Source organism: Oryx dammah, unplaced genomic scaffold, assembly GCF_014754425.2.
Source record: "Oryx dammah isolate SB20612 unplaced genomic scaffold, SCBI_Odam_1.1 HiC_scaffold_1, whole genome shotgun sequence".
NCBI classification, from domain to species: domain Eukaryota; kingdom Metazoa; phylum Chordata; class Mammalia; order Artiodactyla; family Bovidae; genus Oryx; species Oryx dammah.
Genome location: NW_024070185.1, coordinates 96,670,149 through 96,695,160, shown reverse-complemented (window position 1 = coordinate 96,695,160; position 25,012 = coordinate 96,670,149). Strand labels below are relative to the sequence as shown.

General features: G+C 45.3%; 3 protein-coding genes across 4 annotated transcripts in view; 2 read left to right on the top strand and 1 right to left on the bottom strand.

The window, feature by feature from the left end:
• The window catches only part of ELP1 (elongator acetyltransferase complex subunit 1), a 58,551-nt gene extending 46,899 nt beyond the window's left edge, over positions 1 to 11,652 (top strand). Inside the window, exons 32-37 of one of the 2 annotated variants that reach the window (XM_040237309.1) lie at positions 695 to 808; positions 1,438 to 1,549; positions 4,745 to 4,872; positions 5,668 to 5,822; positions 7,900 to 7,975; positions 10,406 to 11,652. In XM_040237309.1, coding sequence (XP_040093243.1) covers positions 695 to 808; positions 1,438 to 1,549; positions 4,745 to 4,872; positions 5,668 to 5,822; positions 7,900 to 7,975; positions 10,406 to 10,473 — 653 coding nt within the window. In that variant the 3' untranslated portion in view covers positions 10,474 to 11,652. Of the gene's footprint in view, positions 1 to 694; positions 809 to 1,437; positions 1,550 to 4,744; positions 4,873 to 5,667; positions 5,823 to 6,805; positions 7,858 to 7,899; positions 7,976 to 10,405 lie in introns of those variants that run through there. The other variant, XM_040237312.1, reaches the window with a different exon arrangement.
• A 6,236-nt stretch (positions 11,653 to 17,888) lies between these two features.
• ACTL7A (actin like 7A) lies at positions 17,889 to 19,360 on the bottom strand. Its single transcript, XM_040237307.1, has one exon. It carries the CDS (start codon positions 19,203 to 19,205, stop codon positions 17,889 to 17,891), a length of 1,317 nt encoding a protein of 438 aa, XP_040093241.1. The 5' UTR covers positions 19,206 to 19,360.
• A 2,307-nt stretch (positions 19,361 to 21,667) lies between these two features.
• On the top strand, positions 21,668 to 22,921 carry ACTL7B (actin like 7B). Its single transcript, XM_040237299.1, has one exon. The coding sequence runs from the start codon at positions 21,668 to 21,670 to the stop codon at positions 22,919 to 22,921; it is 1,254 nt and encodes a 417-aa protein (XP_040093233.1).
• Positions 22,922 to 25,012: the final 2,091 nt, after the last annotated feature.

Below are 25,012 nucleotides of genomic sequence, written 5' to 3'. Positions count from 1 at the left end.
TAGGATGTCAGTTTGACGTATAGAAATCTTTGGGAGTAGAGGTTGATTTTAAGCCCTGCACAGTCTACCCTGTAAGTAATGTCTAGCCTTTCTGATATTAATATGCATTCACATTCTTACCCTGTCTGCTCTCTACTACCCTGTCCAGCTTAAAACTGGGAGAGTTCTCTGTGTATCATTCTCTTTACACACTCCTACCTGGGTCCTGGAAGCGTCCTCCTGGGCCCTGTAACAATCCTTCTGGCTCACTCTTACTTGAATTTTTCTCCACTAATGAGAACCTAGAAAAATGCTGATGATTCATCAGCAAAGACCAAGTACTTACAGGTTTAGGAAGCATTTCATGACTTTCTTCCTGTTTTTGTTAATAGCTTCCTGTACACTCCTTTTATTTGCCAGTCCTCTCTTGGGTTAGATATTAAAGACTCTTATTCAGGTGATTTTACAGGTTTAGTGGTAGAATGTTTTCTAGGATGATGTTGATGAACTTTAAGATCTTGAATCTCAATCTCTAGTTCATTCTCCAAAAGCATTGTTGGGTAATTCTCCATTAAATTTAAAGAAAAAAATTTTACTTGAAAAACTTGATAACTTGTTTTCTTTTCATTAAGCTCCAACTCCCTTGCCAACCTCTCATTCTAGTTTTTTCTCTTTGCTTAAACATGTTTAAATTACTTTCCATCTGCACCCTCAGCCCAGAAAAATTATATGGCATTTCTGGACTCTCAGACAGCCACATTCAGTCGCCATAAAAAACGTCTGCTGGTGGTACGAGAGCTGAAGGAGCAGGCCCAGCAGGTGAACCCGGGTGAGTGCCTGCCTGGAGACAGTGGAGCTTGGGGGTGGTGGTGAGGCAGCGTCACACACTGTCTTACTAGCCGCTTACTGTGTCCTGCAGTGTGGTTACTGTGCCAAGTGGAAGTCTGAGGCCTCTGTGAAGGGCACGTGTGTGTCTTTGTCATGGGTACTGGGGAGAGTTTGAGGGCAGAATCAAGCATGAATGGGAAGAGGTCTGCCAAACGTTCCCCACTCACCCAGCCAGAGGAACTGACTGCAGTATTTACAGAATGAATCTCCTCATCTCCAAAAGTTCCTTTGCTTTAAGAAAAGAATAAAGACGTTTGGTAAAGTGCCAGCTTACAATAGTAAAAGTGTATTTAATATCTATTGGTGACTAGTAGTTATTGCTACATTGATTTTAGTCTGTTGAGCACAAGGAGAGCACCTCCTTTTTTTTATTGAAGAGTAGTTGGTGTACAGTGTTGTGCCAGTCTAGTGGCTCAGTTATACACATTTGTGCTGTATTTTAGATCAGCTTTGTAGTAGTTTTCCTACCTCATTGGAGGTGACCTGGATAACTGTAGTTCATTTACCCTGCTGAAGGTGAACCTTATCTCCAGGGAGTTTTCAATTCTGTGTCTGGTTCTTCTTTTCTAGATGATGAAGCACCCCACGGTCAAGAGTCAGATCTCTTCTCTGAAACCAACAGTATCATGAGTGGCAGTAACATGAGTGGCAAATACTCTCATAGTAACTCTAGGATATCAGCGTATGTATCATGTTTATTCCGCACACTCACCATTCCCTGGGTGTGTGGAGAAAGGAGAAGTGAAGAGGTCGGCTTTCTACCAGGACCGTGCGGCAGGAGGCGGGGGACTGGGGAAGTTGTGGAAGGACCTTCCCAGCATGTCTAAGAGCTCAGACTTGACTGCAGCTGTTTTCTGCTGCAGCTTCGTGGCCTGTGTGTTTGCCTGTTGCTCAGATGGCACTTCCACTGGGTACTCAGTTTATATTTAACATCTGATTTCATTCATTTAACAAATACATTAAGTGACTATATGTAATATGTAGGCACTGAGAAACCAGAAAGATTATAAAGAAAAGCGAGTTCACGCTTCTTCAAAGTTCAGTTGGTCAGAAGTATTTACTGAACTAGCTGTAGTGGATATTACAGAAACCTTTTAAGGAGATGTGAATTAATAAGAATTTGTAGACTTACTTGGGAAACAGAAAACATTGCATGATGGTATATTTAAACCAAATGGTGTTTTAGGAATTTAGAGTGGACATCTGTGAGATTGGGTGAGATAAACAGAAACTGCAGGAAAGCCACTCAGACTGGGCTTTTGGGAGTTGGGGTGAGGGTCCCAGATGAAACAAATGGCATAATTAAAGACCTCTGAGGCAGGAAAGAATGTGGGGTTCATTTATATATTTTATATTAAAATTCCAATCTGATATGTCTGCCTTCTTACTTAAATTTAGTTTTGTTGCCTTTAAATTTATTTAGTCTTTACTACAAAATTGAAGCTGGTTGTTCTTCTCATTGTTCCAGCTCTGAATTATCAAATGTAATCTCATTTTATTCTGTATCTTAAAACTTCAAGGCCAGGCATCACTTTTTAGGGCCTTCCTTATTATTTCCTGCCTTTTCGCTACCAGTTGAATTTTATGTATCATTTTAACACCTTCACCATTTTCCCAAAAATACAAGCACCATCTGTATATACCCTGGTTTCCCAAAAAGTTGGTGACCACAGTTATTGCTACATTCATTTTAATCTGCTGAGCACAAGGAGAGCTCTCCTCTTTTTCTTTATTGAAGCATAATTGATTTACAATGTTGTGATAATCTCAGCTGTACAGCAGAGTGATTCAGTTATACACATATATATATTCTTTGCTTATATTTTTTTCCATTGTGGTTTATCCCAGGATATCGAATATAATTCCCTGTGCTATACAGTAGGATCTTGTTTATCCATTCCAGTGTAATAGTTTGCATCTACCAACCCCAAACTCACGGTCCATCCATCTCCCTCTCCTCACCTACAAGTCTGTTCTCTGTGTCTGAGTCTGTTTCATAGATAGGTTCATTTGTGCTGTATTTTAGATTCCGTGTATAAATGATACCGTATTTCTTTCTCTTTCTGACTTACTTCACTTAATTTGATAATCTTGGTTGCATCCATGATACTGCACATGGCATGGTTTCATTCTTTTTATGGCTGAGGAGTAGTCTGTTGTATATATATATCACATCTTCTTTATCAAGTCATCTGTCAGTGGATATTTAGGTTGTTTGTCTTGGGGCTGTTGTGAACAATGCTGCTATGGACATAGGGGTGCATGTATCTTTTTGGATTAGAGTTTTCTCCAGGTATATGCCCAGTAGTGGCGTTGCTGGGTCATATTGTAATTCTATTTTTAGTTTTCTGAGGAACCGCCATACTGTTTTCCATAGTGGCTGTACAAACTTACATTCCCACCAGCAGTATAGGAGGGTTCCCTTTTCTGCGCACCCTCTTCAGCATTTATTTATAGACTTATTAATGATGACCATTTTGAGTGGTGTCAAGTGGTACCTCACTGTAGTTTTGATTTGCATTTCTGTAATAATTAGTGATGTTGAGCATCTTTTCACATGCCTGGTGGCCATCTATCTGTATGTTTTTCTTGGAGAAATGTCGGTTAAGATCTTTAGCCCATTTTTTGATTGGGTTGTTTGTTTTTTGTTGTTGAGTTGTGTGAGTTATTGGTGTATTTTGGAAATGAAGCCCTTGTCTACTGCATGATCTGCAAATATTTTTCTCCCATTCTGTAGATCGTTTTCATTTTTTTTTTTTTTTTATGGTTTCCTTTGCTGTGCAAAAGCTGGTAAGTTTGTTTACTTTTGTTTTCATTTCTATTGCCTTGGGAGACTGACCTAAGAAAGCGTTGGTACAATTTATGTCATAGAATGTTTTGCCTATGCTCTCTTCTGGGAGTTTTATGGTGTCACGTCTTAATTATGTTTAAGTCTTTAAGCCATTTTGAGGTTATTTCTGTGTACAGTGAGAGGGTATGTTTTAACTGCCTCTGTTTACATGTGGCTGTCCAGCTTTTCCAACACTAGTTGCTGAAGAGACTTTTTCCCGTTTTATATTCCTGACCCTCTTACAGAAGACTACCTGGTAGTCGGTGGGCAGGTTTATTTCTGGGCGCTCTCTGCTGCTCCATTGATCCGTATGTCTGTTTTTGTGCCAATGCTGTGCTGTTTTGATTCCTGTAGCTCTGGAGTGTGTCTGAAGTCTGGGAAGGCTGTGCCTCCTGCTTTGTTCTTTTTCTTCAGCATTGCTTTAGCAGTTCTGGGTCACCTATGGTTCCATAGAATTTGGGGATTATTTGTTCTAGTTCTATGAAAACTAGTTCTGTGTCTTGGGTCGTTTGATAGGGATTGCATTACATCAGTAGATTGCCATTTTAACAATGTTAATTCTTGTAGTCCAAGAACATGGGATTTCTTTCCATATCTTTGAATCATCTTCAGTTTCCTTTCTTAATGTTTATAGTTCTCAGTGTATGAGTCTTTAATCTCCTTAATCAGGTTTATTCGTAAGTATTTTGTTTTGGGGACTGTGATTTTAAAAAGTATTGTTTTTTACATTCCCTTTCTGAGATTTCATTGCTGTTATAAAGAAATGCAACCAGTTTCTGATGTCATTCTTTTATCTTGCTACTTTGCTGAACTCATTTATCAGATCTAGAAGTTTTTATGTGGAGTCCTTAGGGTTTTCCAAATACAGTGTCATGTCATCCCAATCTAATGACAATTCCTAATGACCTCTTGTTTCTTTTTCTTGGCTAGGACTTCCAGTACCGCGTTGAAGAGAAGTGCTGGGAGTGGGCATCCTTGTCTTGTTTCAGATTTTAGTGGGAAGGGCTTAAGGGGAGCCCCTTTTAAAACATCTCTGATTTCTAACAGGCGATCATCTAAGAATCGGCGCAAAGCAGAGCGGAAGAAGCACAGCCTCAAGGAGGGGAGCCCACTGGAGGATGTGGCCCTTTTGGAGGCGCTGAGTGAAGTGGTGCAGGGCACTGAGACACTGAAAGGTATATTTTCAGTACTGATGAGTCTTGCCCACATAAAAACCATAGTAAATACAGCACTTCAGGGCACATTCGTAAAACAAAACTTCTCAGCCCAGAGGCCTTTCTCACTGGCATTCACCTACCCAAGATGTGAAGGAGAATCATTGAAATCAGAAAGTTTACCCAAGGCCACACAGGGCCTAAACTGTTAAGCAGGTTTGCTCTGGGATGAAAATAAAGGTTAAAATCCAGTCCATCCCCTTCACTTGCTATATCGTGGACTTGGGAATCAGTCTTATTGGTCTGGAGAAAGACATCTATCTTTCTATTTGGCCTTTTGGGAATTTCCCTGGGGCCTTCCCAGATGGTGCTAATAGTAAAGAACCTGCCTGTCAATGCAGGAGACATAAGGGATGCAGGTTCGATCACTGAGTTGAGAGGATCCCCTGGAGGAGGGCATGGCAACCCACTCCCGTATTTCGCCTGGAGAATCCCCGTGGACAGAGGAGCCTGGTGGGCTACAGTCCCTACAGTCACAAAGAGTCAGGCACGACTGAAGTGACGTAGCACGCTTGCATGCGTCACTGGAATCAGGATAAGGATTGAGGAGACACATCCCCTGCTTGGGCTGCAGTGGGTTTGTTTTCTTTTTGTAGTAGATATGTTAAATTATTCTAGCTTTGGAGGAGAAAGGAGAAAATATGGAAGATATTGTGTGATACTAGATATTTTTTGCTTGGGAAGAATCTCTGTTAGGATTCTAGCAATGGAGCTGGTATTACAACTTAACCACTCTCTCAAATTTCTTCTCTCTAGATGAAATAGGCCATATTTTAAAGATGCTCTTTCTCTTTGAGTTTGATGAGCAAGGAAGGGAATTACAGAAGGCCTTTGAAGATACTCTGCTATTAATGGAAAGGTCTCTTCCAGAAATTTGGACTCTCACCCCCCAGCAGAGCTCAGCTACACCTGTAAGTTTTCCTCAAAAACATAATGTACTTTTCATGTTAAAATCACTTTCACAGATTATTACTCTCATAGTGTCTTAACAGTCAAAGCAAAAGATTTTCCTTTTCTTAAAACATACCACATACCACAGTTAAATTATCTTAGCAAGCTGTTGGTAAGAAGATTTTGTGATTGACCTTGTAGTACACCTTGGCCTAGGTTAAGTTTGCTTTTAGTCCTCTTTTCAACATGAAACCACTGTCACAGAGAAGATGGGAGTCAGATGGTTGCCCCTGACCTGCAGTGAAATTGTTAAGGTCGACCAGAACTGGCCCTTCACCTCTCTGTGCACACTAATGGATGGGATCTGAATTCTGTAAAGGAAGCCAGATAATTGCCGTAAATTTGACTTGTCACTTCTGTGTTGTTATGACATGATTACGAATTGTGTTAAAGCTGTTTGTGTCCCATCAAGAATTCTGATGTTTTGTCATCTATTTATTGTTTATATCTGCACAGTCTCTTACACCTCAGGTCTGTTGTTCAGTGTTTTGATTTTGATTCTGAAAGGCTGGTCTGTCCATCAGGGTCCATTAAGGACAATGGAAACCACAGCTAATATTTTATCAGAGAGATTTTAATAAATGGAACTGGTTAACCAAGTACTAGAGGACCAAAAAGGCAGAAGGGGAACACAGAGAAGGAACCCTGAGATAGTAAGTGTGGGCAGCGGCTTACACCCGTAGGACTGAAAGAACAGAAGGAAGAGTTTGAGATTCTTAGAATTTAGATGCTTGGAGGTGGGCCTTGCAGACCTGGTTCTGGAAGCTCCGTGAAGCAGGGGCAGCCATCGGGTGCTGGTATTTCTGAGGGGGCAAATGAGGCTGGTTCAGAGTGTATAGAAATAAATGGAAACCGGAATGAACAGATGCTGCGGGGTAAAGAGCCACTGTTGAGTGGAAGCAAGCAAATGAAGCAACAGATCCCATCTCCTTCCTCCATCCAGCCTCGGCCTGTCCTTCTGTTGGCTGCTTTTGTTGGAGAATAACAGCCATCAGAGGAGGGGTGTTTTCTCAGGCCCACAATCCCAACATCACAAGCAGTGTATAGAAGGGTGGGTTTGGAGCTGAAACAAGAGGCCGAAAGTCAGCTCATAGGCTTATGAAATACATAAGTTTACTGGGTCTTGATTTCCTCAGTTATAAATGAGAATAATATTCTCTGGTATACTTCACTGAATGTTTTGAAGGTTACATGACAAGGTAGATATCAAAGCATTTAAAAGAAAAAACTATAAAAGCAACTAAGAGTTAGCCTCCCATAAGTACTTGAATTTACTATAATAGGTATTTCCTAGAAGAAATGTGATCACCTTCAAAACTTGCGATTTTGAAGCTAACAATTTATAATGCCTCCCCAGGCCCTCCCTTATTCTCACCTATTCAGATCATATTAACACCTAAGACACCAGTTTAGGAGTCTTAGGGGAAATGACAGGAAAATTGTGTTTTTGCTCTGGCTGTTAAAGCACGGTAATGTCATATGTGTAGGATACCATGGGTCACGGGGCGGTGCTTTGAGCATGTGGCATCGCTGCTGGGCGTGCGCCAGGAGGGGACGGGCACAGAGCTGAGTGAAGGCAGGGCAGAGGGCCTGGTGTATGCCCGCTGAGGCTCCTGCAGGCGTGGGCTTCCTATGAAGTCTCTTGTTCACCTTGAACACACGTGGAGTTTGCATTCTCCTCCATTTTGTGTACATATTATTTTAATGTAAAAATTCTCACAAATCTTTGAGTACAGTCTCATGCTCTGTGTATTCTATAATCTATTATTGTACCCCTCCCCAGGGTTTGGCTCACTCATTTGGAAAGGACCAGGCTTTTATCACTGAGCTTTTCCTTTTCTGTTTTCCCCCCATTATTACCTTCTGGTAGACAGGAGATACCAAGGTCTGAATGGAGATGGGAGAAACTGTCAAATTAAAATCACATATGTGTTTGATATCATAATGAAAATGAAAGGCTACTTATTGCTGCAAAGGTATTTGCAGCCATCAGAAGTATAAAATAATCTTTGCTGATTCAGTCTACTTTCTACTTAGGTTCTAGGTCCCAATTCTACTGCAAATAGTATCATGGCCTCTTACCAACAACAGAAGACTTCCGTTCCTGTTCTTGGTTAGTATTTTTCTCTCTAAATTATTATAGTACTAAGCAGAAGAAATATATTTTTGTAAGTGTTGAGGTTAGTAGTATAAGAGATTGGGGAGTCACTGCAGTTTTTCCTCTATTTTAAGAGCCTCTCTAGTAAAATAAGTTTAATGCCTTTAGTGTTAGGAACCTGGGTTGGGGGATGAGAGATCCAGTGTGACATTAAATGTATAATTTTTTAAAAACTTGTTCTGACTTGCACACTTGTCATGCAGTGGCATATACGCATCCATACAGGTCATCACAGATGAAGTTTGAGTCTGAACAGTCTAATCTGCACGTACATTTTAAGAATTCTTCTGAATCATCATTTTTGGCTCTTGACAGTTTTGCATTGTGTCTTGGGGACATTTTCACATTTCTTGCTGAAGAGCCAGACCTTTTTAGTCATCCTTAGGATTGATAGTATAATTTGAAAACAGATCCAAAGAAGGTTATCATTTCATCTGCATTTCCTATTGAATTATACATAAAATGTTTCTGTTTATTTTGGGAGGTGGGGGGAAATGATTCTCAGCAGTTAGGTTACATATTCCTCAAAGTTAAAAACCCTAAAGGCTTTCTTTTCAAAGTTGGTTAAAAAAAACTTTTGACAGATCAGTTTGGTGCCAAAGTATTTGCCCTTCATGTGGATCATTCCAGCATAGTAACTTCTTTTCAGCTTTGAAAAGTTGGCAGTTACTATAGATGCTGTTTGCGTTTCTGGCATGTGACAGGCAGCATTCTGAAAGTTTTTCATTCAAATGCTATATTGTGTTAGCATTTTGATGACATTTGAAGTACTGGCTTTGTGAGAGCCATGTCAAGTTTAACTTTAATGGTATATTTTGCTACCAGGAATATACTTACCACCTTCCATACCAGCTAAGCTCATATATCCAGACAGTTAACTGCTGTATCCCTAGGTCCCCTTCTTCCTGGAGGCTGGCAGGCTGCTTCTGGTGTCAGTCCCAAAACACACACTTATTTCTGAGATGCTCACAGTTCATCTCAGACTAGAGGCTGTTTGGTAATTGTGTAGCTTGTGGTGTCTAATCCAGTTGTGGTTTCTTTCCCCTGTTTTCCTCACTGCTGGCTTGATGCTGGCCTTCAGGTCAAGTCCAGTCGCACATCTTTCCCTAGCGTGGTCTAGTTGGCTTTATCAAAGAGCACTTTGATTTCCCAGCTGAGCCTTGAAGACTTTTAAAATTTTTAGGCTGCTCATTATCAGCAGCCTCCATATTTGTATTACGTATCATCAGCTCATTATGTGCATTATCTGTGTCCCCGTGTAGGAACACTGGTGTAGACTGTAGGAAAGAAGTTCTCAGAACCCAGAAAGGGGCAGATGAGCTACTCACAGAATTAGTGCCACTCAAATATTGCTCGCCTGCCCCTGCCCAGCTAACACTGTCGGGGAGCAGTGACCTGAAGGGGCGTTTTCTGTTTCATGTTTAATATGCAGTGTAGTGCCACACAAGTTGATTCCAGGTCTTGCACAAATGGAATCTATTTCATAAAATGGATTCATGTTTTACCAGAGTAGTGCTTGAATCATAGACCAGTTGGACTTGTTATGGTTGATAGCAAAATTGCTTTGACTATCAAAGGATAAAGAGAAGTCCTTGGAAAAATTGATAAAAGTCCTCAAAGTATTTTTATGAAATGACTTTCTTTGTGCTATGAGATTCAGACATGGAGATATGAAAGATGTCATGCCTTGCTGTCATACAGTCTTTCAGAATAGTTTCTTTCCTGCCAGTAAGTTAATACGTGGTATTTATACTAAGAAAGAACCTCTTTACATATTTTCTCATGTTTCTACTTATTATTTATTATTCCTACTTAAATAACTCCATAAATGTATCTGAAAGAGGGCCTGGAAGTTTTATTGGACAAATTTTCTCCAACTGTCACCTGCCTTTTCTAGTTTTTTTTTTTTTTTTTAAGTATTTTCTGTCCGTTAGCTTTGCTTACTGAAAACATGCCAACCAGTTTTTCCTTTTAGTCTTAAAATTGAGGTAAATTTTACACACAGTGAAATGTACAGATCTTTTAAGTGTATAGTTTGATGAAATTTAATACATGTATACAGCCTTGTCATCGCTACAACCACCACACTCTCCCATTTGAAATAGAAAATATTCTTTGACTTTGAATCAGTTAGTGGGCATTTTTTTCTTCAACCCTCTCACCTGCCTGAAGTTCAAGTGGAGTTCCTCTTTTTGGAGCAGGGCCTCTAGGCTGCGTTTGCTCTGACCAGGAAATTGTTAGGGTAACACAAACATTAACTCTGCTTCTGAAGCTCATCTTATCGGTACAAAGCCCAGTCACCTCGTTTTAGCTTAGAGCGATTGCCTCAGCTCCCACCAACAGAAAAGAGTGTGTCTGTTACAGTTTCTCTTTCCTTTCCTTTAGATGCTGAGCTTTTTATGCCACCAAAGATCGACAGAAGAACCCAGTGGAAACTGACCCTTCTAGACTGACTGACCTCAGCGAGGGGCCCTGGCAGAGAAAGCTGTCTTCCTTCTACTCCTCACTCCTCGAGGCCTGGCTTGGGGAGCTGGGAAGAGAAGACCATCTACCTTAGCTCTGGGGAGATCTGCTCTGTACAGCAGACCTCGGCAGACACAAATTCTGTTGTATTTTGCATGTAATTGTGATCATTAGCAAGACTTGAAGCTCCAACCAATAGAGCGTCATTTTGTAAAAGTTACCGTTCTTCTACTTAGTGCTGGTTGAGAGCGTATTTATGGTATTTATGGTAATCAGGACATTGGGTTTGGTTCCCAGCTACGGATCTGAATCAAATTGGGACTATAAACAAATCATAGAATTGATTTGTGCCTCAGTTAATTGGGAATAATATTTCGTGGCTTCTATCTCAAGTGTGAAGAAAAGTAAAATAATGTTTTAAAATTGTTTTATGTTCCTTGAGGAAAGCATTATATATAAACAACATGGCTATTAGTGGTCTCAACATTTGGTCAGATTCAGTCATTTAAATGACTTCTTCACCTTGAACTAAGCAGAATGAAAATTGAAATCTATTCTCGAATGTTCTGAGCTTTCCAATGCTGACAGTAATATCTTACCAGGTGATATGCTTCCAGTTACAACCAGTTTGAGCCTCCCGTCACTACAATGTCCATAGGGACTGATTTTACTGCCTGTGAATGTTCTGCTAGAATTAGCAGTATCAGAACTGGAACAGTCTAGAATTTCTGAAACAGTATTGTGCACGTTTGGGATGGTGAGCGGTATGCATCAGATGGCATGCACAGTAGTAAGTTACTCCTTTTCCTCCAAATGTTGTTTCTTTTAACATGGTGTTTTTGTCAGTGTCCAGGCCATTTCATTTATTTTTCTTTCTGGTGCTTAACTGACTTCTGTCTTTTAGTTGTTTTCTTTGGAAGAAATGGAATTGTTTTCCCTTTTCAGTGAGTCTAGAAAAAGCTTAATTCATTTTGACAACAACACTTTTGTTGCTGAGTTCTTGGGTAAGGCTAACAGTCTCTTCCATGCTTTTAATATCAGAACCAGACTTGTATATCTCTGTGTAAGCTAACAGTAAGTGCTGCTTTTGATCCTCAGAGTGTGGACATAGCCAGAACAGTGTAACCAAATAAATCTTTCCCTAATATAGCGAAATGTAAACTACAGAATCTAGGTGTGTTCACTGTATAATTCAGTTTTTTGTTTGTCTGAAAATATTCACAAAATAATAGAAAAAGAAGATCTGTAATTAAGTGCACAGCATCGAGAGGCTGCAAGTGCTTTGTGACTACTCACGTGACATTTTAATACAGTGTTCTTGCTATGGATAATAGTAGAGGGATCCATGCTTATAGAAGTGAATATGTCTTGATAATGGCGTGACTTTGCGTGGAAATTCATTTTCCTTAAAATAATGAAGCAGCAAAAAATAACTTGTGTGAATACAAATTACTGTCACTTAACTCTCATCTGAGCAAGATGGGATTTTATTCATTTGGAGAAGCAGCAGGTGGGAGCAAACCTTCCAAATTGAAGGGCAACATCAAGGGGGAAGTCATGGGGGAAAATGGCTGTGTATGGGTAAAGGAGAACCTCCTGGTAGAGATGAATGCTTAATTTTGGAGAAAGATTCTGTCAAGTTGTAGAGGAGAGTATATGATTCTTCCCCCAAATTTGGGCTTTTCCCAAAGCAAATTCATGCTGCAGGCAGCTAAAAGCCTCCATTATTTTGTTGGTGCCACTGAATCAGCTTTGGTCAGATGCTCTGCACATCAAAAGGAATTGTGCAGAGGATTGTCTCCTATAATCAAAGTGCATTTTAATTTAGACTCTTAAAAAAAGCTGAGGCAGGAGCTTATTATGTTTTTATCAGTAGAGCTTGGTATAATTTCTTAGTGCTGCATATTTTAAAATAAATTTATTTTCCATATATACCTACATATACGCACACATACATTTATGTGTGTATATACACACATGTGCATACATCTGAGGGATTCTCTCTAATTGAAGAGGATGTTAAACTGACAGTTCTTAGTAATTGCAGGTGACTATAAGTTTGGAAGGGCTTCCCTGATAGCTCAGTTGGTAAAGAATCCATCTGCAATGCAGGAGACTCTGGTGCGATTCCTGGGTCTGGAAGATCCGCTGCCCACTCCAGTATTCTTGGGCTTCCCTTGTGGCTCAGCTGGTAAAGAATCCGCCTGCAATGTGAGAGACCTGGGTTTGATCCCTCGGTTGGGAAGATTCCCTGGAGAAGGGAAAGTCTGCCCACTCCAGTGTTCTGGCCTGGGACTGTATGTCCACGGGGGTCTCAGAGTTGGACACAACTGAGCGACTTTCATACACACAAGTTTGGAAAGCAAAATTAGCTTTCTTCCTCCTCCTGTGGCTGCCTGTAATCTTCTGTGCTTCACTACAAGTACTACTTGGACAAGTCCTTGGGAGCCTTTGGTTGTCCTTCCTTGTCTGTCACATAGTAACTGGGGGAGGATGACCATTTTAGAAACTAGGTCCCCATAAATATCTGAGATTTGTACACAAGCCACAGTTAAGGTGATGATGCTTGCAGCCCTGAAGGCCTGCTCTCAATTCCTGCGCTCTCTTGCTCCCTCAGCCCTTATCTGTGCTTCATGCCTGCTGTTCCTCCAGTACTCTTACTGGCTTTGAAGTCCCAGGAACTTCAAGACCAACAGATGTCCTGGTATTTGGAAAGAACAAAGTCATGGTCACTCATCTTAGTGTCTTTGGACAAAGTCATTTAACTAACTGAGTCTTTTCTCTGGCCTGTGTGTCCACTGGGCTAACGGGGGTTTCTCAGCATTGTTGATTTGTTGTTCAGTCACCAAGTCGTGTCCAACTCTTTGTGACCCCATGGATTGCGGCACACCAGGTTTCCCTGTCCTTCACTATCTCCCAGAGTTTGCTCAAACTCATGTCCATTTAGTTGATGTCATCCAGCCCTCTTACCCTCTGTGGCTCCCTTCTCATCCTGCCCTCAATCTTTCCCAGCATCAGGGTCTTTACCAGTGAGTCAGCTCTGCGTCAGGTGGCCAAAGTATTGGAGCTTCAGCTCCAGCATCAGTCTTTCCAATGGGTATTCAGGGTTGATTTCCTTTAGGATTGACTGACTTGATTGTGCTGTCTGTCCAAGGGACTCTCAAGAGCACTGTTGATATTTTGGATTATATCATGCTTTGTTGTAGGGGGCTACCCTGTACATTACAGAATATTGAGCAATAGCCCTGGTCTCTAAGATCATGGCATCTGGTCCCATCAATTCATGGCAAATAGATGGGGAAACAGTGGCTGACTTTATTTTTCTGGGTTCCAAAATCACTGCAGATGGTGATTGCAGCCATGAAATTAAAAGATGCTTACTCCTTGGAAGGAAAGTTATGACCAACCTAGACAGCATATTAAAAAGCTGAGACATTACTTTGCCAACAAAGGTCCGTCTAGTCAAGGCTATAGTTTTTCCAGTGGTCATGTATGGATGTGAGAGTTGGACTATAAAGAAAGCTGAGCGCAGAAGAATCAATGCTTTTGAACTGTGGTGTTGGAGAAGACTTGAGAGTCCCATGGACTGCAAGGAGATCCAACCAGGCCATCCTAAAGGAGATCAGTCCTGGGTGTTCATTGGAAGGACTGATGTTGAAGCTGAAACTCCAATACTTTGGCCACCTGATGCAAAGAGCTGACTCATTTGAAAGGACCCTGATTCTGGGAAAGATTGAAGGCAGGAGGAGAAGGGGATGACAGAGGATGAGACGGTTGGATGGCATCACTGACTCAATGGACATGGGTTTGGGTGAACTCTGGGAGTTGGTGATGGACAGGGAGGCCTGGCGTGATGCAGTTCATGGAGTGGCAAAGATTCAGACATGACTGAGCAACTGAACTGAACTACCCATCAGGTACCAGTATGACATACCGCTGCCTCCTCTTACGATAACCACAAATATCTCTCAGTTCAGTTCAGTCGCTCAGTTGTGTCTGACTCTTTGCGACCCTATGAATCACAGCACGCCAGGCCTCCCCGTCCATCACCAACTCCCGGAGTTCACTCAAACTCCTGTCCATTGAGTCAGTGATGCCATCCAGCCATCTCATCCTCTGTCATCCCCTTCTCCTGCCCCCAATCCCTCCCAGCATCAGGGTCTTTTCCAGTGAGTCAGCTCTTTGCATCAGGTAGCTAAAGTATTGGAGTTTCAGCTTCAGCATCAGTCCTTCCAATGAACACCCAGGACTGATCTTTAGGATGGCCTGGTTGGATCTCCTTGCAGTCCATGGGACTCTGAAGAGTCTTCTCCAACACCACAGTTCAAGAGCATCAATTCTTCGGTGCTCGGCTTTCTTCACAGTCCAACTCTCACATCCATACATGGCCACTGGAAGAACCATAGCCTTGACTAGACAGACCTTTGTTGGCAAAGTAATGTCTCTGCTTTTCAATATACTATCTAGGTTGGTCATAACTTTCCTTCCAAGGAATGTCTTTTAATTTCATGGCTGCAGTCACCATCTGCAGTGATTTTGGAGCCCAAAAAAAGTCTGACACTGTTTCCACTATTTCCTCATCTATTTGCCATGAAGTGATGGGACCGGATGACATGATCTTCGTTTTCTGAATGTTGAGCTTTAAGCCAACTTTTTCACTCTCCTCTTTCACCTTCATCAAGAGGCTTTTTAGTTCCTCTTCACTTTCTGCCATAAGGATGGTGTCATCTGCATATCTGAGGTGATTGATATTTCTCCTGGCAGTCTTGATTCCAGCTTGTGCTTCTCCCCGTCCAGCGTTTCTCATGATGTACTCTGCATAGAAGTTAAATAAGCAGGGTGACAATATACAGCCTTGACGTACTCCTTTTCCTATTTGGAACCAGTCTTGTTCTATGTTCAGTTCTAACTGTTGCTTCCTGACCTGCATATAGGTTTCTCAAGAGGCAGGTTAGGTGGTCTGGTATTCCCATCTCTTTCAGAATTGTCCACAGTTTATTGTGATCCACACAGTCAAAGGCTTTGGCATAGTCAGTAAAGCAGAAATAGATGTTTTTTTCTTGAACTCTTGCTTTTTCAACATTACCAAATGTCTCTCGGTAGTCAAAACTGTTCCAGTTGGGAACCAGTGGGCTAAGATGGCTTCAAATACTTACTAAAAACTTTTCATCTTTTTTTTCTGTATGAGGAAGATGCTTTTTTTCTGCAAGGGCTATTAATATGGAACAAGTGAGAGAATTCATAAAAGTGCTTTGAAAAGAGATTATACAGTTGTTCAGCCTTATTTTGGTATTTTTCATTTTAAAATGCAGTATGGCATTTATTCCTAGGATGGCTTCTCTAGAATCATCTCCCATGCCTCCACTTCATCAAGACCCTCTTCACCTTTTGGGGGTTCTTGACTGGGGGCTTCATAGACCCTTAAGGAATCTGGAGATAGTGTATTTCTATAATCCTATGTGTTTAAAGAATATTATTCTGAGGGGTCCATAGGCTTTAACCACTCTGTCAAAGAGGTCCAAAGGTTAAGAATTAACCAGACTTCAACCTTCCCATCAATGAATGTTCTTCGAGTGTTGACAGTAGTGGTTTGGGCAGAAACAGGTAAACAAGGCAGACCTCTCTCAAGTCAGTGTACCCAACTCCTATCTGATGCCCTGAGCCTCCAGGGTAAAGCTTACCCTTGCTGACTAAGCCCTTCTGTGGGTATTTTTGCTTCTTTCCTCTAGCTTGCTGGTGCCAGCCATCTGTGCTTACTCACCAGGCCTCCAGGCTGAGGCATTTGCGTCTTTCAAGGCTGTCTGTAAGGCAAACCTGGAGGTTATAAGGACGGCTCCGTAGGGCTTCTCCCTGAGCCTGGTAGAGATGCCATAGCTCTCCCATGCGTGCTTGAATGTGTGTGCCTTTGGGTGTATGTGTGGCTCAGGATCCTAGTAAGGCATTTGGGCTCCTGTATTTAAGTGGAAGAAATCTACAAGATAATACTATCTAACAACTCTTAGGATCACTTCCTGGAGGCCACACACTAGTTTTCAAATGTTTATCTCTGATAGTTTTTTCAAAGCTAAACTTTATTTTTGTTGTTTTATATCTCATATGGATAATCAGCTGTGTGAGGTAGGCGTTTGAATTCAATTTTATAGGTGAATAGACTCAAGTCACGGGCTTCCTGGTAGCTCAGTGGTAAAGAATCTACCTGCCAGTGCAGGAGTCATGGGTTTGATCCCTAGGTCAGGGAGATCTGGAGAAGGACATAGCAACTCACTCCAGTATTCTTCCCTGGCAAATCCCATGGACAGAGGAGTCCGGTGAGCTACTTATAAACTGCCTGCAGGAATACCCCAGACCATGCTGGGCCCTGGAAGGGCTTCCAGGCCATGAGGGTCTTTATGTTCCTTCGGTTCCTCAGTTGGGTTAGAGTGACCAGAATGGAACAACCTCCCACAAACCCACAGCATCCACTGTAAAACCGGCAGCCTTTATCCTGAGCCCATTCCAAACTCCTTGTATACCCTGCAGGTTGATGGAGAATCCAGTCCTGTCGGAGATGAGCAGCTGCTGTTGGAAGTGTCTGGAGATTGTCTGTGGGTTGCATCCTCATGACCTTAGTGCTGATAAACCAAGATAAATCTTCCTCCAGTTTTTAAAGGGGGAAATCTATATAGCACCTATTCCCTGAAGAGTTTTTCCCTTAAGATAACACATACTTTGCTCATAACGCATGGGTTTCAGCAGCTAGTCGCCATGGTGGCTTGGTAAGAACTGATATTGAGACATTATAAGTGACTACTGGGACTAAAAGAAAGTACAATCAAAGCAGGTTGTCAGACATCTTCATCAGCTCTTCCGAGCCTTCAGAGGTGCTGATCAAGTGTGAAGTGTGCTCTGCTCCTTTGTGGGAGATTGAACCATTACTGTGTACTTCCTGTTGCTGTTTATTGAAAGGGATATTCTTACATGCCACGACAGCATTTACTATATTAAATCTATCACACTCCCAGAGTTTAACAATACTACAGTACTTTATGTGCGGGATATACAAAATAAGGGACAGAGGAGTAATTGTAGAGATAGTTTCTCCCCCCAGTACTTCAGCAATCAACATAATGCATGTCTTTCTGGTCCATAATCATTCCCCCTTCCTTCCCTCCCCCCACCCCTCCACCCCCACTGCCCCTCTCCTTCGTCCAGCCCCCACCATTGTTTGGGCAAATGCATATTCTAAGGCAGATGCTTCATGCATGAAGTTCTCAATGCATAAGGAAAGAGAAACACACTGTGGAAGGAAACATGAGGATTGTTTACTACTACAGAAGTGAATGGGCTGACTCTGTTCCCTGTGTGTGAGATGGGTGCTCACCCAGCAAAGCCGATGCATGGCACAGCGACCATACTGTCTTGGAGTTCAGAAGCACCTTCTGTAGAGGAAGAAAGGCCCATGTTCCTCGTACTCAGAGCGGTGGACCCACAGTGGTTGGAAGCCCTGAAGCGATGCTAGGATGGAGCCCCCAGTCCACACTGCCGTGTCTCTCTCGGGCAGCACGCTTACCTGCGGGGTGTCATTGGGACACATGCTGCTCAGTTCCTTCTGCAGACGGTTAGGGAACCCTCTGAGCATAGTGCTCCCCCCGCAGAGCAGGATGTTCCCCATGAGGTCTCGTTTGAGGGCGATATCACACTTGTTGAGGCAGGACACCGTCTGGGTGTGGATGCCTAGCTGCATGGACTTGATCAGAGAAGGCTTGAAGAACATCTCCGAGCAGAGGAACCTTTCCTGGCATAGGTAGATCACCTGCCCATCTGGCAGGGTATACTGGATCATATGCTGAGTAGCTGGGACTTTCTTCTCTTCAACGGGGTCCAGGGCCACAAAGCAGCATTTCTTCTTGATGTCCTCCACGATGCCCAGCTGGCCCTCGGTGAAGTGTTTCCCTGCAGTGTTCATCAGGCCCATCAAGTAGGTTGTCAGGTCAGAGCCCGCATAGTCCAGCCGTCCGGTGATGCTGGGCAGAGGGTAGCCCTCGTAGATGGGGACTACGTAGGACACACCGTGGCCGACCTCCACCACCAGGCCGGAGGTCCTGCCGTAGGAGTACATGGACAGGCGGGACTGGTAGGCGATGTGCATTGCGGGCGTTTTGAAGGTCTCAAACAGCATTTCGGCATACTTCTCCCTATTGGTGTGTGGGCTCAGGGGTGGATCTGAAACCAAGACCGCATGCTCCTCTGGGGCAATCTTCATTTCTTGATGGAAGAGATATTCCCAGATATCCTGCACTGTATCCCAGTCCACAATGATGCCGTGTCGCAGAGGGTTAATCAGCTTGAGACGAACCTCTGGGTTGATAAGCTCGTGCCCCACGAATGTCTCCTTGCGATTGTCGCCGGTTTTGGCAGTCTCCATGTAGGGTTTGCCCACTGTGGTTGAGATCCTATGCGTGGGCTTTGGCAGCCCGGCAAAGCCACATTTACAGTAGCCTGTGCCAAGGTCCACGACCACGGCTTTGGTCAGCTCTAGCTTGGGCTTCTTGACCTCAGGTGATGTTGTAGTTTCTGGCTCTGAATGGTTCCGGCGCACCCACACTGCCCGCTTGGCTGGGCCATCCTTCAAGGAGGCGGTCTGGAGGACCTGTGTCTGTGGGGAGCCCTGCTCACCTACTCTCTCGGATGGCCCATCCCCTATGACTGCTGCCTGTGGTGCCCACACACTCTCAAGAGCCATCTTGCTCTCAGAAAGTTCCTCAATCCCACCAGCCTCAAGGCCTGAAAGACTGAAATAAGAGGGCAACTTGAGAATTTCTCCAGTGGTGACATCACTGATTATGACATAATCGAGTGTCCCAGGGCTTTCTAGTTACTGGGAACCTTTGTCTTGTGTTAGGGTATATTTGAGATAGAGTTTTTGAAGTGATTTCCTTTTTTCTAAACTTTGTAATAAACCTGGCTTATCCAATCAGTATTTCTTGAGTGCTAGCTATGTGCAAGGCAGGCAGCAGTGAGGGGAAAAAAAGGACAAAAATCTCTGCCCTCATAGAACTTATATTCAGTCAGTGGGGGTTGGAGGAGAGACAGACAATAACCAAAATAAATATATGGGGGGGAGGGTGTTGGTCACTCAGTCATGTCCGACTCTTTGGACCCTGTGGATTGTAGCCCTTCAGGCTCCTCTGCCCATGGAATTCTCCAGGCAAGAATACTGGAGTTGGTTGCATTTCCTCCTCCAAAGATGTTCAGGGATTGACCCTGGATCTCTTGCATTGCAGGCAGATTCTCTCTTCACAGGCCATTGCTGGGACTTTGGCTCTAACTCTGCGTGAGGTCAGAAAGCACTAGAGAATTTTGAGCAAAGATGTGATACCATCTGATTTAGGACGAATTGCTGCTATGGCAACTCTGCCAAGCACTTACAAAAGGTAACATATTCACAGATTCCAGGGGTTCAGATGAGGACATCTTGTGGGGGGTGGGCGGGTCATTATTCACCCTGTGCCACTTGACCTGTGCATCCCACTTCACTAAGACACTCAAAGCCTGGCATGCTCGGTTTTACAAGCTCCTCCCCCACTGCCCATGCTTGCTGTCCTTAGCCCTTTGTGTCATCAGTTAAATCCAAGCCCTTACCTCTAGCATTTGAGGTCCCCCCAAGCCCTGAAGGCTCAGCGGGTAAAGAAGCTACCTGTAATGCAGGAGCCTCCAGAGATGCGGGTTCGATCCCTGGACCAGGAAGACGCCCTGGAGTAGCAAATGGCGATTCACTCCAGTATTCTTGCCTGAAAAATCCCATGGACGGAGGAGCCTGGCGAGCTACAGTCCAAAGGGTTGCAAAGAGTTGGACATGACCAAGCACACGCACCTAGTTGCCTCCACGACCTTATCCTCATCTATTTTTCCAAACACTAACTACTGGAAACTGCACCATGCTTCCCTCAGAGCCTTTGCTCAGGCTGCGCTCTGTGCCTGGGATGCCTTTCCCTCCTCTAAGCTACCTGACAGGCACCCACTTACCTTTCAGTACTCGATGTGGGCACCCCCTCTTTGCAGAACCTTCTGACTCCCTCCCTCTGTGCTCCTGTGTCCTCCCAACAGACGTCCACCTGCAAACTCCTCTGCGTCCATTCATCTTCCCGACTAGATTGGGCACTGCTTGTGGCCGGGTTGCTATCATTAGAGCTCTCGAATGCTTTAAGGAGACCTGGTACATTGAAGTTGGAGGAACTTGGGTTACAGCACACTCCAAGAGCTGTTTGCTCTGGGGCAAGTCATTTGCCTTCTGAACCTTGATTTCTTCATCTCTGCCTGTCTCCCAGGATTCTGTGAAGTGTCGTGTGAGATGCCTGCTGCAGTGCTTGGCTCACCGGGCTGTGTGTGTGCTGTGCTAAGTCGCTTCAGTCATGTTCAACTCTTTGTGACCCTATGGACCGTATCCTGCCAAGCTCCTCTGTCCATGGGATTCTCCAGGCAAGAATACCGGAGTGGGTTGCCATGCCCTCCTCCAGGGGATCTTCATGACCCAGGGATTGAACCCGTGTCTCATACATCTGCATTGGCACTACATCCAGTAGTGGGTTCTTTACCACTAGCGTCACTCGGGGAAGCCTTTGGCTCACTGCTGCTGCTAAGTCGCTTCAGTCGTGTCCGACTCTGTGCGACCCCGTAGACAGCAGCTCACCAGGCTCCCCCATCCCTGGGATTCTCCAGGCAAGAACACTGGAGTGGGTTGCCATTTCCTTCTCCAATGCATGAAAGTGAAAAGTGAAAGTGAAGTTGCTCAGTCGTGTTCAACTCTTAGCAACCCCATGGACTGCAGCCTACCTTATCACCCTTTCATCAAGCTGAGAAGTAAGAGGTGATCAGCTAGTGAATGGGGGATTAGGAATAAGGATATAAGGCGAGAAAGAGCAGAAACCTCTGAGACGCAAATGTGCTTGGATTTCTAAAACTGTGCTGGCCACCTGCTCTGTCCTGAAGCAAAGTTGAGTTAGGCCAATGGGGTTGGCGGGGGGTGGCGGGGGATAGATCAAGGGCCTGCCCAGACCAAGCCCCCCCACTACAACTGCCAGAATGGACCAGCCCATGTGACATCACAATTCCAAGGGGTTGCCAAGTCACTGCTAGAGACAGACCCTCATTTCTCCCCAGGGAGCACTAGGATGTGGATGTGAGACAGGTGAGCAAGGAAGGCAGATGGCGACAAGGAACAGCCCTAGCCCCAAGCCGATGGGCACGGCTCAGGGGGACCCAGGAGAGGCAGGCACACTGCCAGGTCCTGATGCTGGCATCCGGGACACAAGTTCGGCCACTCAGCTGAAGATGAAGCCCGAGAAGGTGCGCAAGATCAAGGCGCTCATCATCGACCTCGGCTCCCAGTACTGTAAGTGTGGCTACGCGGGCGAGCCAAGGCCCACCTACTTCATCTCCTCCACGGTGGGCAAGCGCTACTCGGAGGCGGCCGACTCCGGGGACACCCGCAAGGACACCTACGTGGGCCACGAGCTGCTCAACATGGAGGCGCCTCTGAAGCTGATCAACCCGCTCAAATATGGCATTGTGGTGGACTGGGACTGCATCCAGAGCATCTGGGAGTACATCTTCCACACGGCCATGAAGATCCTCCCCGAGGAGCATGCTGTGCTGGTCTCTGACACCCCGCTCAGCCCCACGAGCAACCGGGAGAAGTATGCGGAGCTGCTGTTCGAGACCTTCGGCATCCCTGCCATGCACGTGACGTCCCAGTCGCTGCTGTCCATCTACTCCTATGGCAAGACCTCTGGGCTGGTGGTGGAGAGCGGGCATGGTGTCTCACACGTGGTGCCCATCTCTGAGGGCGACGTGCTGCCCGGCCTGAGCAGTCGAGCCGACTACGCGGGCAGCGACCTCACCAACTACCTGCTGCAGCTGCTCAACGAGGCCGGCCACAGGTTCACTGACGACCACCTGCACATCATTGAGCATATCAAGAAGAAGTGCTGCTACTCGGCCCTCAAGCCTGAGGAGGAGCTCGGCCTGTGCCTGGAGGATCTGCGCGTGGACTACGAGCTCCCAGATGGCAAGCTCATCACCATCGGCCAGGAGCGCTTCCAGTGCGCCGAGATGCTCTTCAAGCCCACCCTGGTAGGCAGCAACCAGCCCGGCCTCCCCGCGCTCACCGCTGCCTGCCTGAACCGCTGCCAGGAGGCGGGCTTCAAGGAGGAGATGGCCGCCAACGTGCTGCTGTGCGGCGGCTGCACCATGCTGGACGGCTTCCCCGAGCGCTTCCAGAGGGAGCTGAGCCTCCTCTGCCCCGGGGACAGCCCTGCAGTGGCCGCGGCTCCCGAGAGGAAGACCTCCGTGTGGACCGGTGGCTCTATCCTGGCCTCCCTGCAGGCCTTCCAGCAGCTCTGGGTCAGCAAGGAAGAGTTTGAGGAGCGGGGCAGTGCGGCCATCTACAGCAAGTGCTGAGCAGAGGGGTCCCCACTGGCCAGGTCTGGGGCAGGCAGCCACAGGCCACTCTATACACATTTTCAGAATTTCACATAAAATTTTAAAGTGCAGTGGCTCCTTTCTGGTCTGGATTTCTTGCTCTAGGCTGATAGCAGAAGGTGGGGAGGGGGATTTGGGCTTTCAGTCTGTATCTGCTGGGTTGGGAGAAGCAGGGGCGAGGGGAGGCTCACCAGCACCTCCCCTTCTGCCCTGTTCCTGAGGATGACATCATCATAGAGCCCAGTTCAAAGCCCAATCCAACCAACACTCATATTGCTTGCTCACCCATAGACCAAGGGGCTATAGAACAAAGGCTCAGATTAAGGGACTGGCTTGGGTTACAAATTTATGTGGTGAGTGGGACACTCAAACTAGGTGTCTCCTGTCTTTGCCCCTGATGGTCGCCTGCCCACAGCTTTATCACTGCTTGACTGCCTCCCTAACCATCTGCCACACCCACCTCCCTACCCCGCAAAGGTACAGCCCATGGGTGTCTCCTGAGTGGGAAGGGCCATTTCTACCCACCAGTGCCCCAAAACTATGGCTATTTTTACAGCGTCACAAGGAGCCACTGAATCTGGAAGATGTTAAGAGAAACCAGAAGACCATTTGGAAATCATTTGGTTCTCTCCCTCCTGTAGAGATGGGGAAACTAAGGACCAAGATGGAGGGGGCCATGTCAGTGGTTGAGCCTGGGTTTCCTGACCCTGGTCATGATTATTTCCAGGAGGGCTTCCCAGATGGTGCCAGTGGTAAAGAACCTGCCTGCCAATGCAGGAGATGTAAGAGATGTGGGTTTGATCCCTGGGTTTAGGAAGATCCCCTGGAAGAGGGCATGGCAACCTATTCCAGTATTCTTGCCTGAAGAATTCCATAGACAGTGGTGTCCCATGGGGTCGCACAGAGTCAGACACGACTGAAGCAACTTAGTACAAGCACACAAACATGGATGCTTTGGTTTGGGCTGCTATAGCAAAACACCACACGTGGGGTGGCTTGTAAACAACAGAAATCTATTTTCTTACAGTTCTGGAGGCTGGAAGTTCAAGAGCCGGGTGCCAGCATGGCAGGCTTCCGGTGAAAAGCTTCTTCCAGGTTGCAGACCCCTGACATCCAGCTACGTTCTCACTTGGTGGATGGGATGAGGGATGTCTCTGGGGCCTCTGCTGTTGAGGCACTAATCCCATCCATGAAGGCCTTACCCTCCCAAAGGTCTCCCTCCCCTAAAGCATGACTTTGGGGATTACATTTTCAACATAGGAATTTGGAGCTGGGGGCTGGGGACTGGGAGAGAGGAAGCAAACATTTAAACTATAGCAATGATTCTTAATGGTTAGCAACCTTTAAGTGCTTAACCAAGCATCTACTGTGGGTGAGACCCAGATGGGAGACAGAAATGACCAGTGTGGCCCTTTCCTCGGGATCACACACAGCTACTGGGGGCAGCCACATTGATAAGGAAACAAGGCCTGAGCTCAGTGTTCCTGGGGGTGGGAAGGTGGAGGTGTGTGTATTGAAAAGCTGCGAATGGAGAAAGAAGTGCTGGGTGTGGTGACCACTTGGTAGCTTTGGGGCTGAAGGAGAAGACATCAAGACTTGTGAAGGACTTCAGCTGGTGAATGACTGTCTGCCTAGAAGAGGGTTGTTCCTGCCTCTTCTACCCTCACCTCCAGATGGGGGCCCATGACTGGGGGCCCGTGAGCAGAGTCAGTGAAATCAGCCATTGGTGAGCTGTGTAATCTGATGGGCCATCAGGTATCCCTGAGCCACTTCTTACCTTAGACAAAGAGTCCTGATCTGGGGGCATTCTGTGAGGCTCCCTTTGTCCCTAGTCCTGTGCTAGGGACTGCAGTTTTGGGAAAGAACCAGACGTGGTTCTTTATCACCTTTATCACCTAATGCCCTGGCATCTGGGCCTTCCCTGTTGCCTAGAATTGGGTTTGTAGCCTGGAGTTGGAGTTCCTCTGGGACTGACAGGGCTTTGGTGCTATGCAGGGCTCTTGCCTATGGAGAGAGCTTCAGACTGGAGGCTGATGGTGCCAGTCGACACAGTTGATTTGGCTAAGCAGT

Coding starts and splice junctions, on each gene's coding strand:
- ACTL7B (XM_040237299.1), top strand. CDS start 21,668: ATGGCGACAAGGAACAGCCCTAGCCCCAAGCCGATGGGCACGGCTCAG.
- ACTL7A (XM_040237307.1), bottom strand. CDS start 19,205: ATGGCTCTTGAGAGTGTGTGGGCACCACAGGCAGCAGTCATAGGGGAT.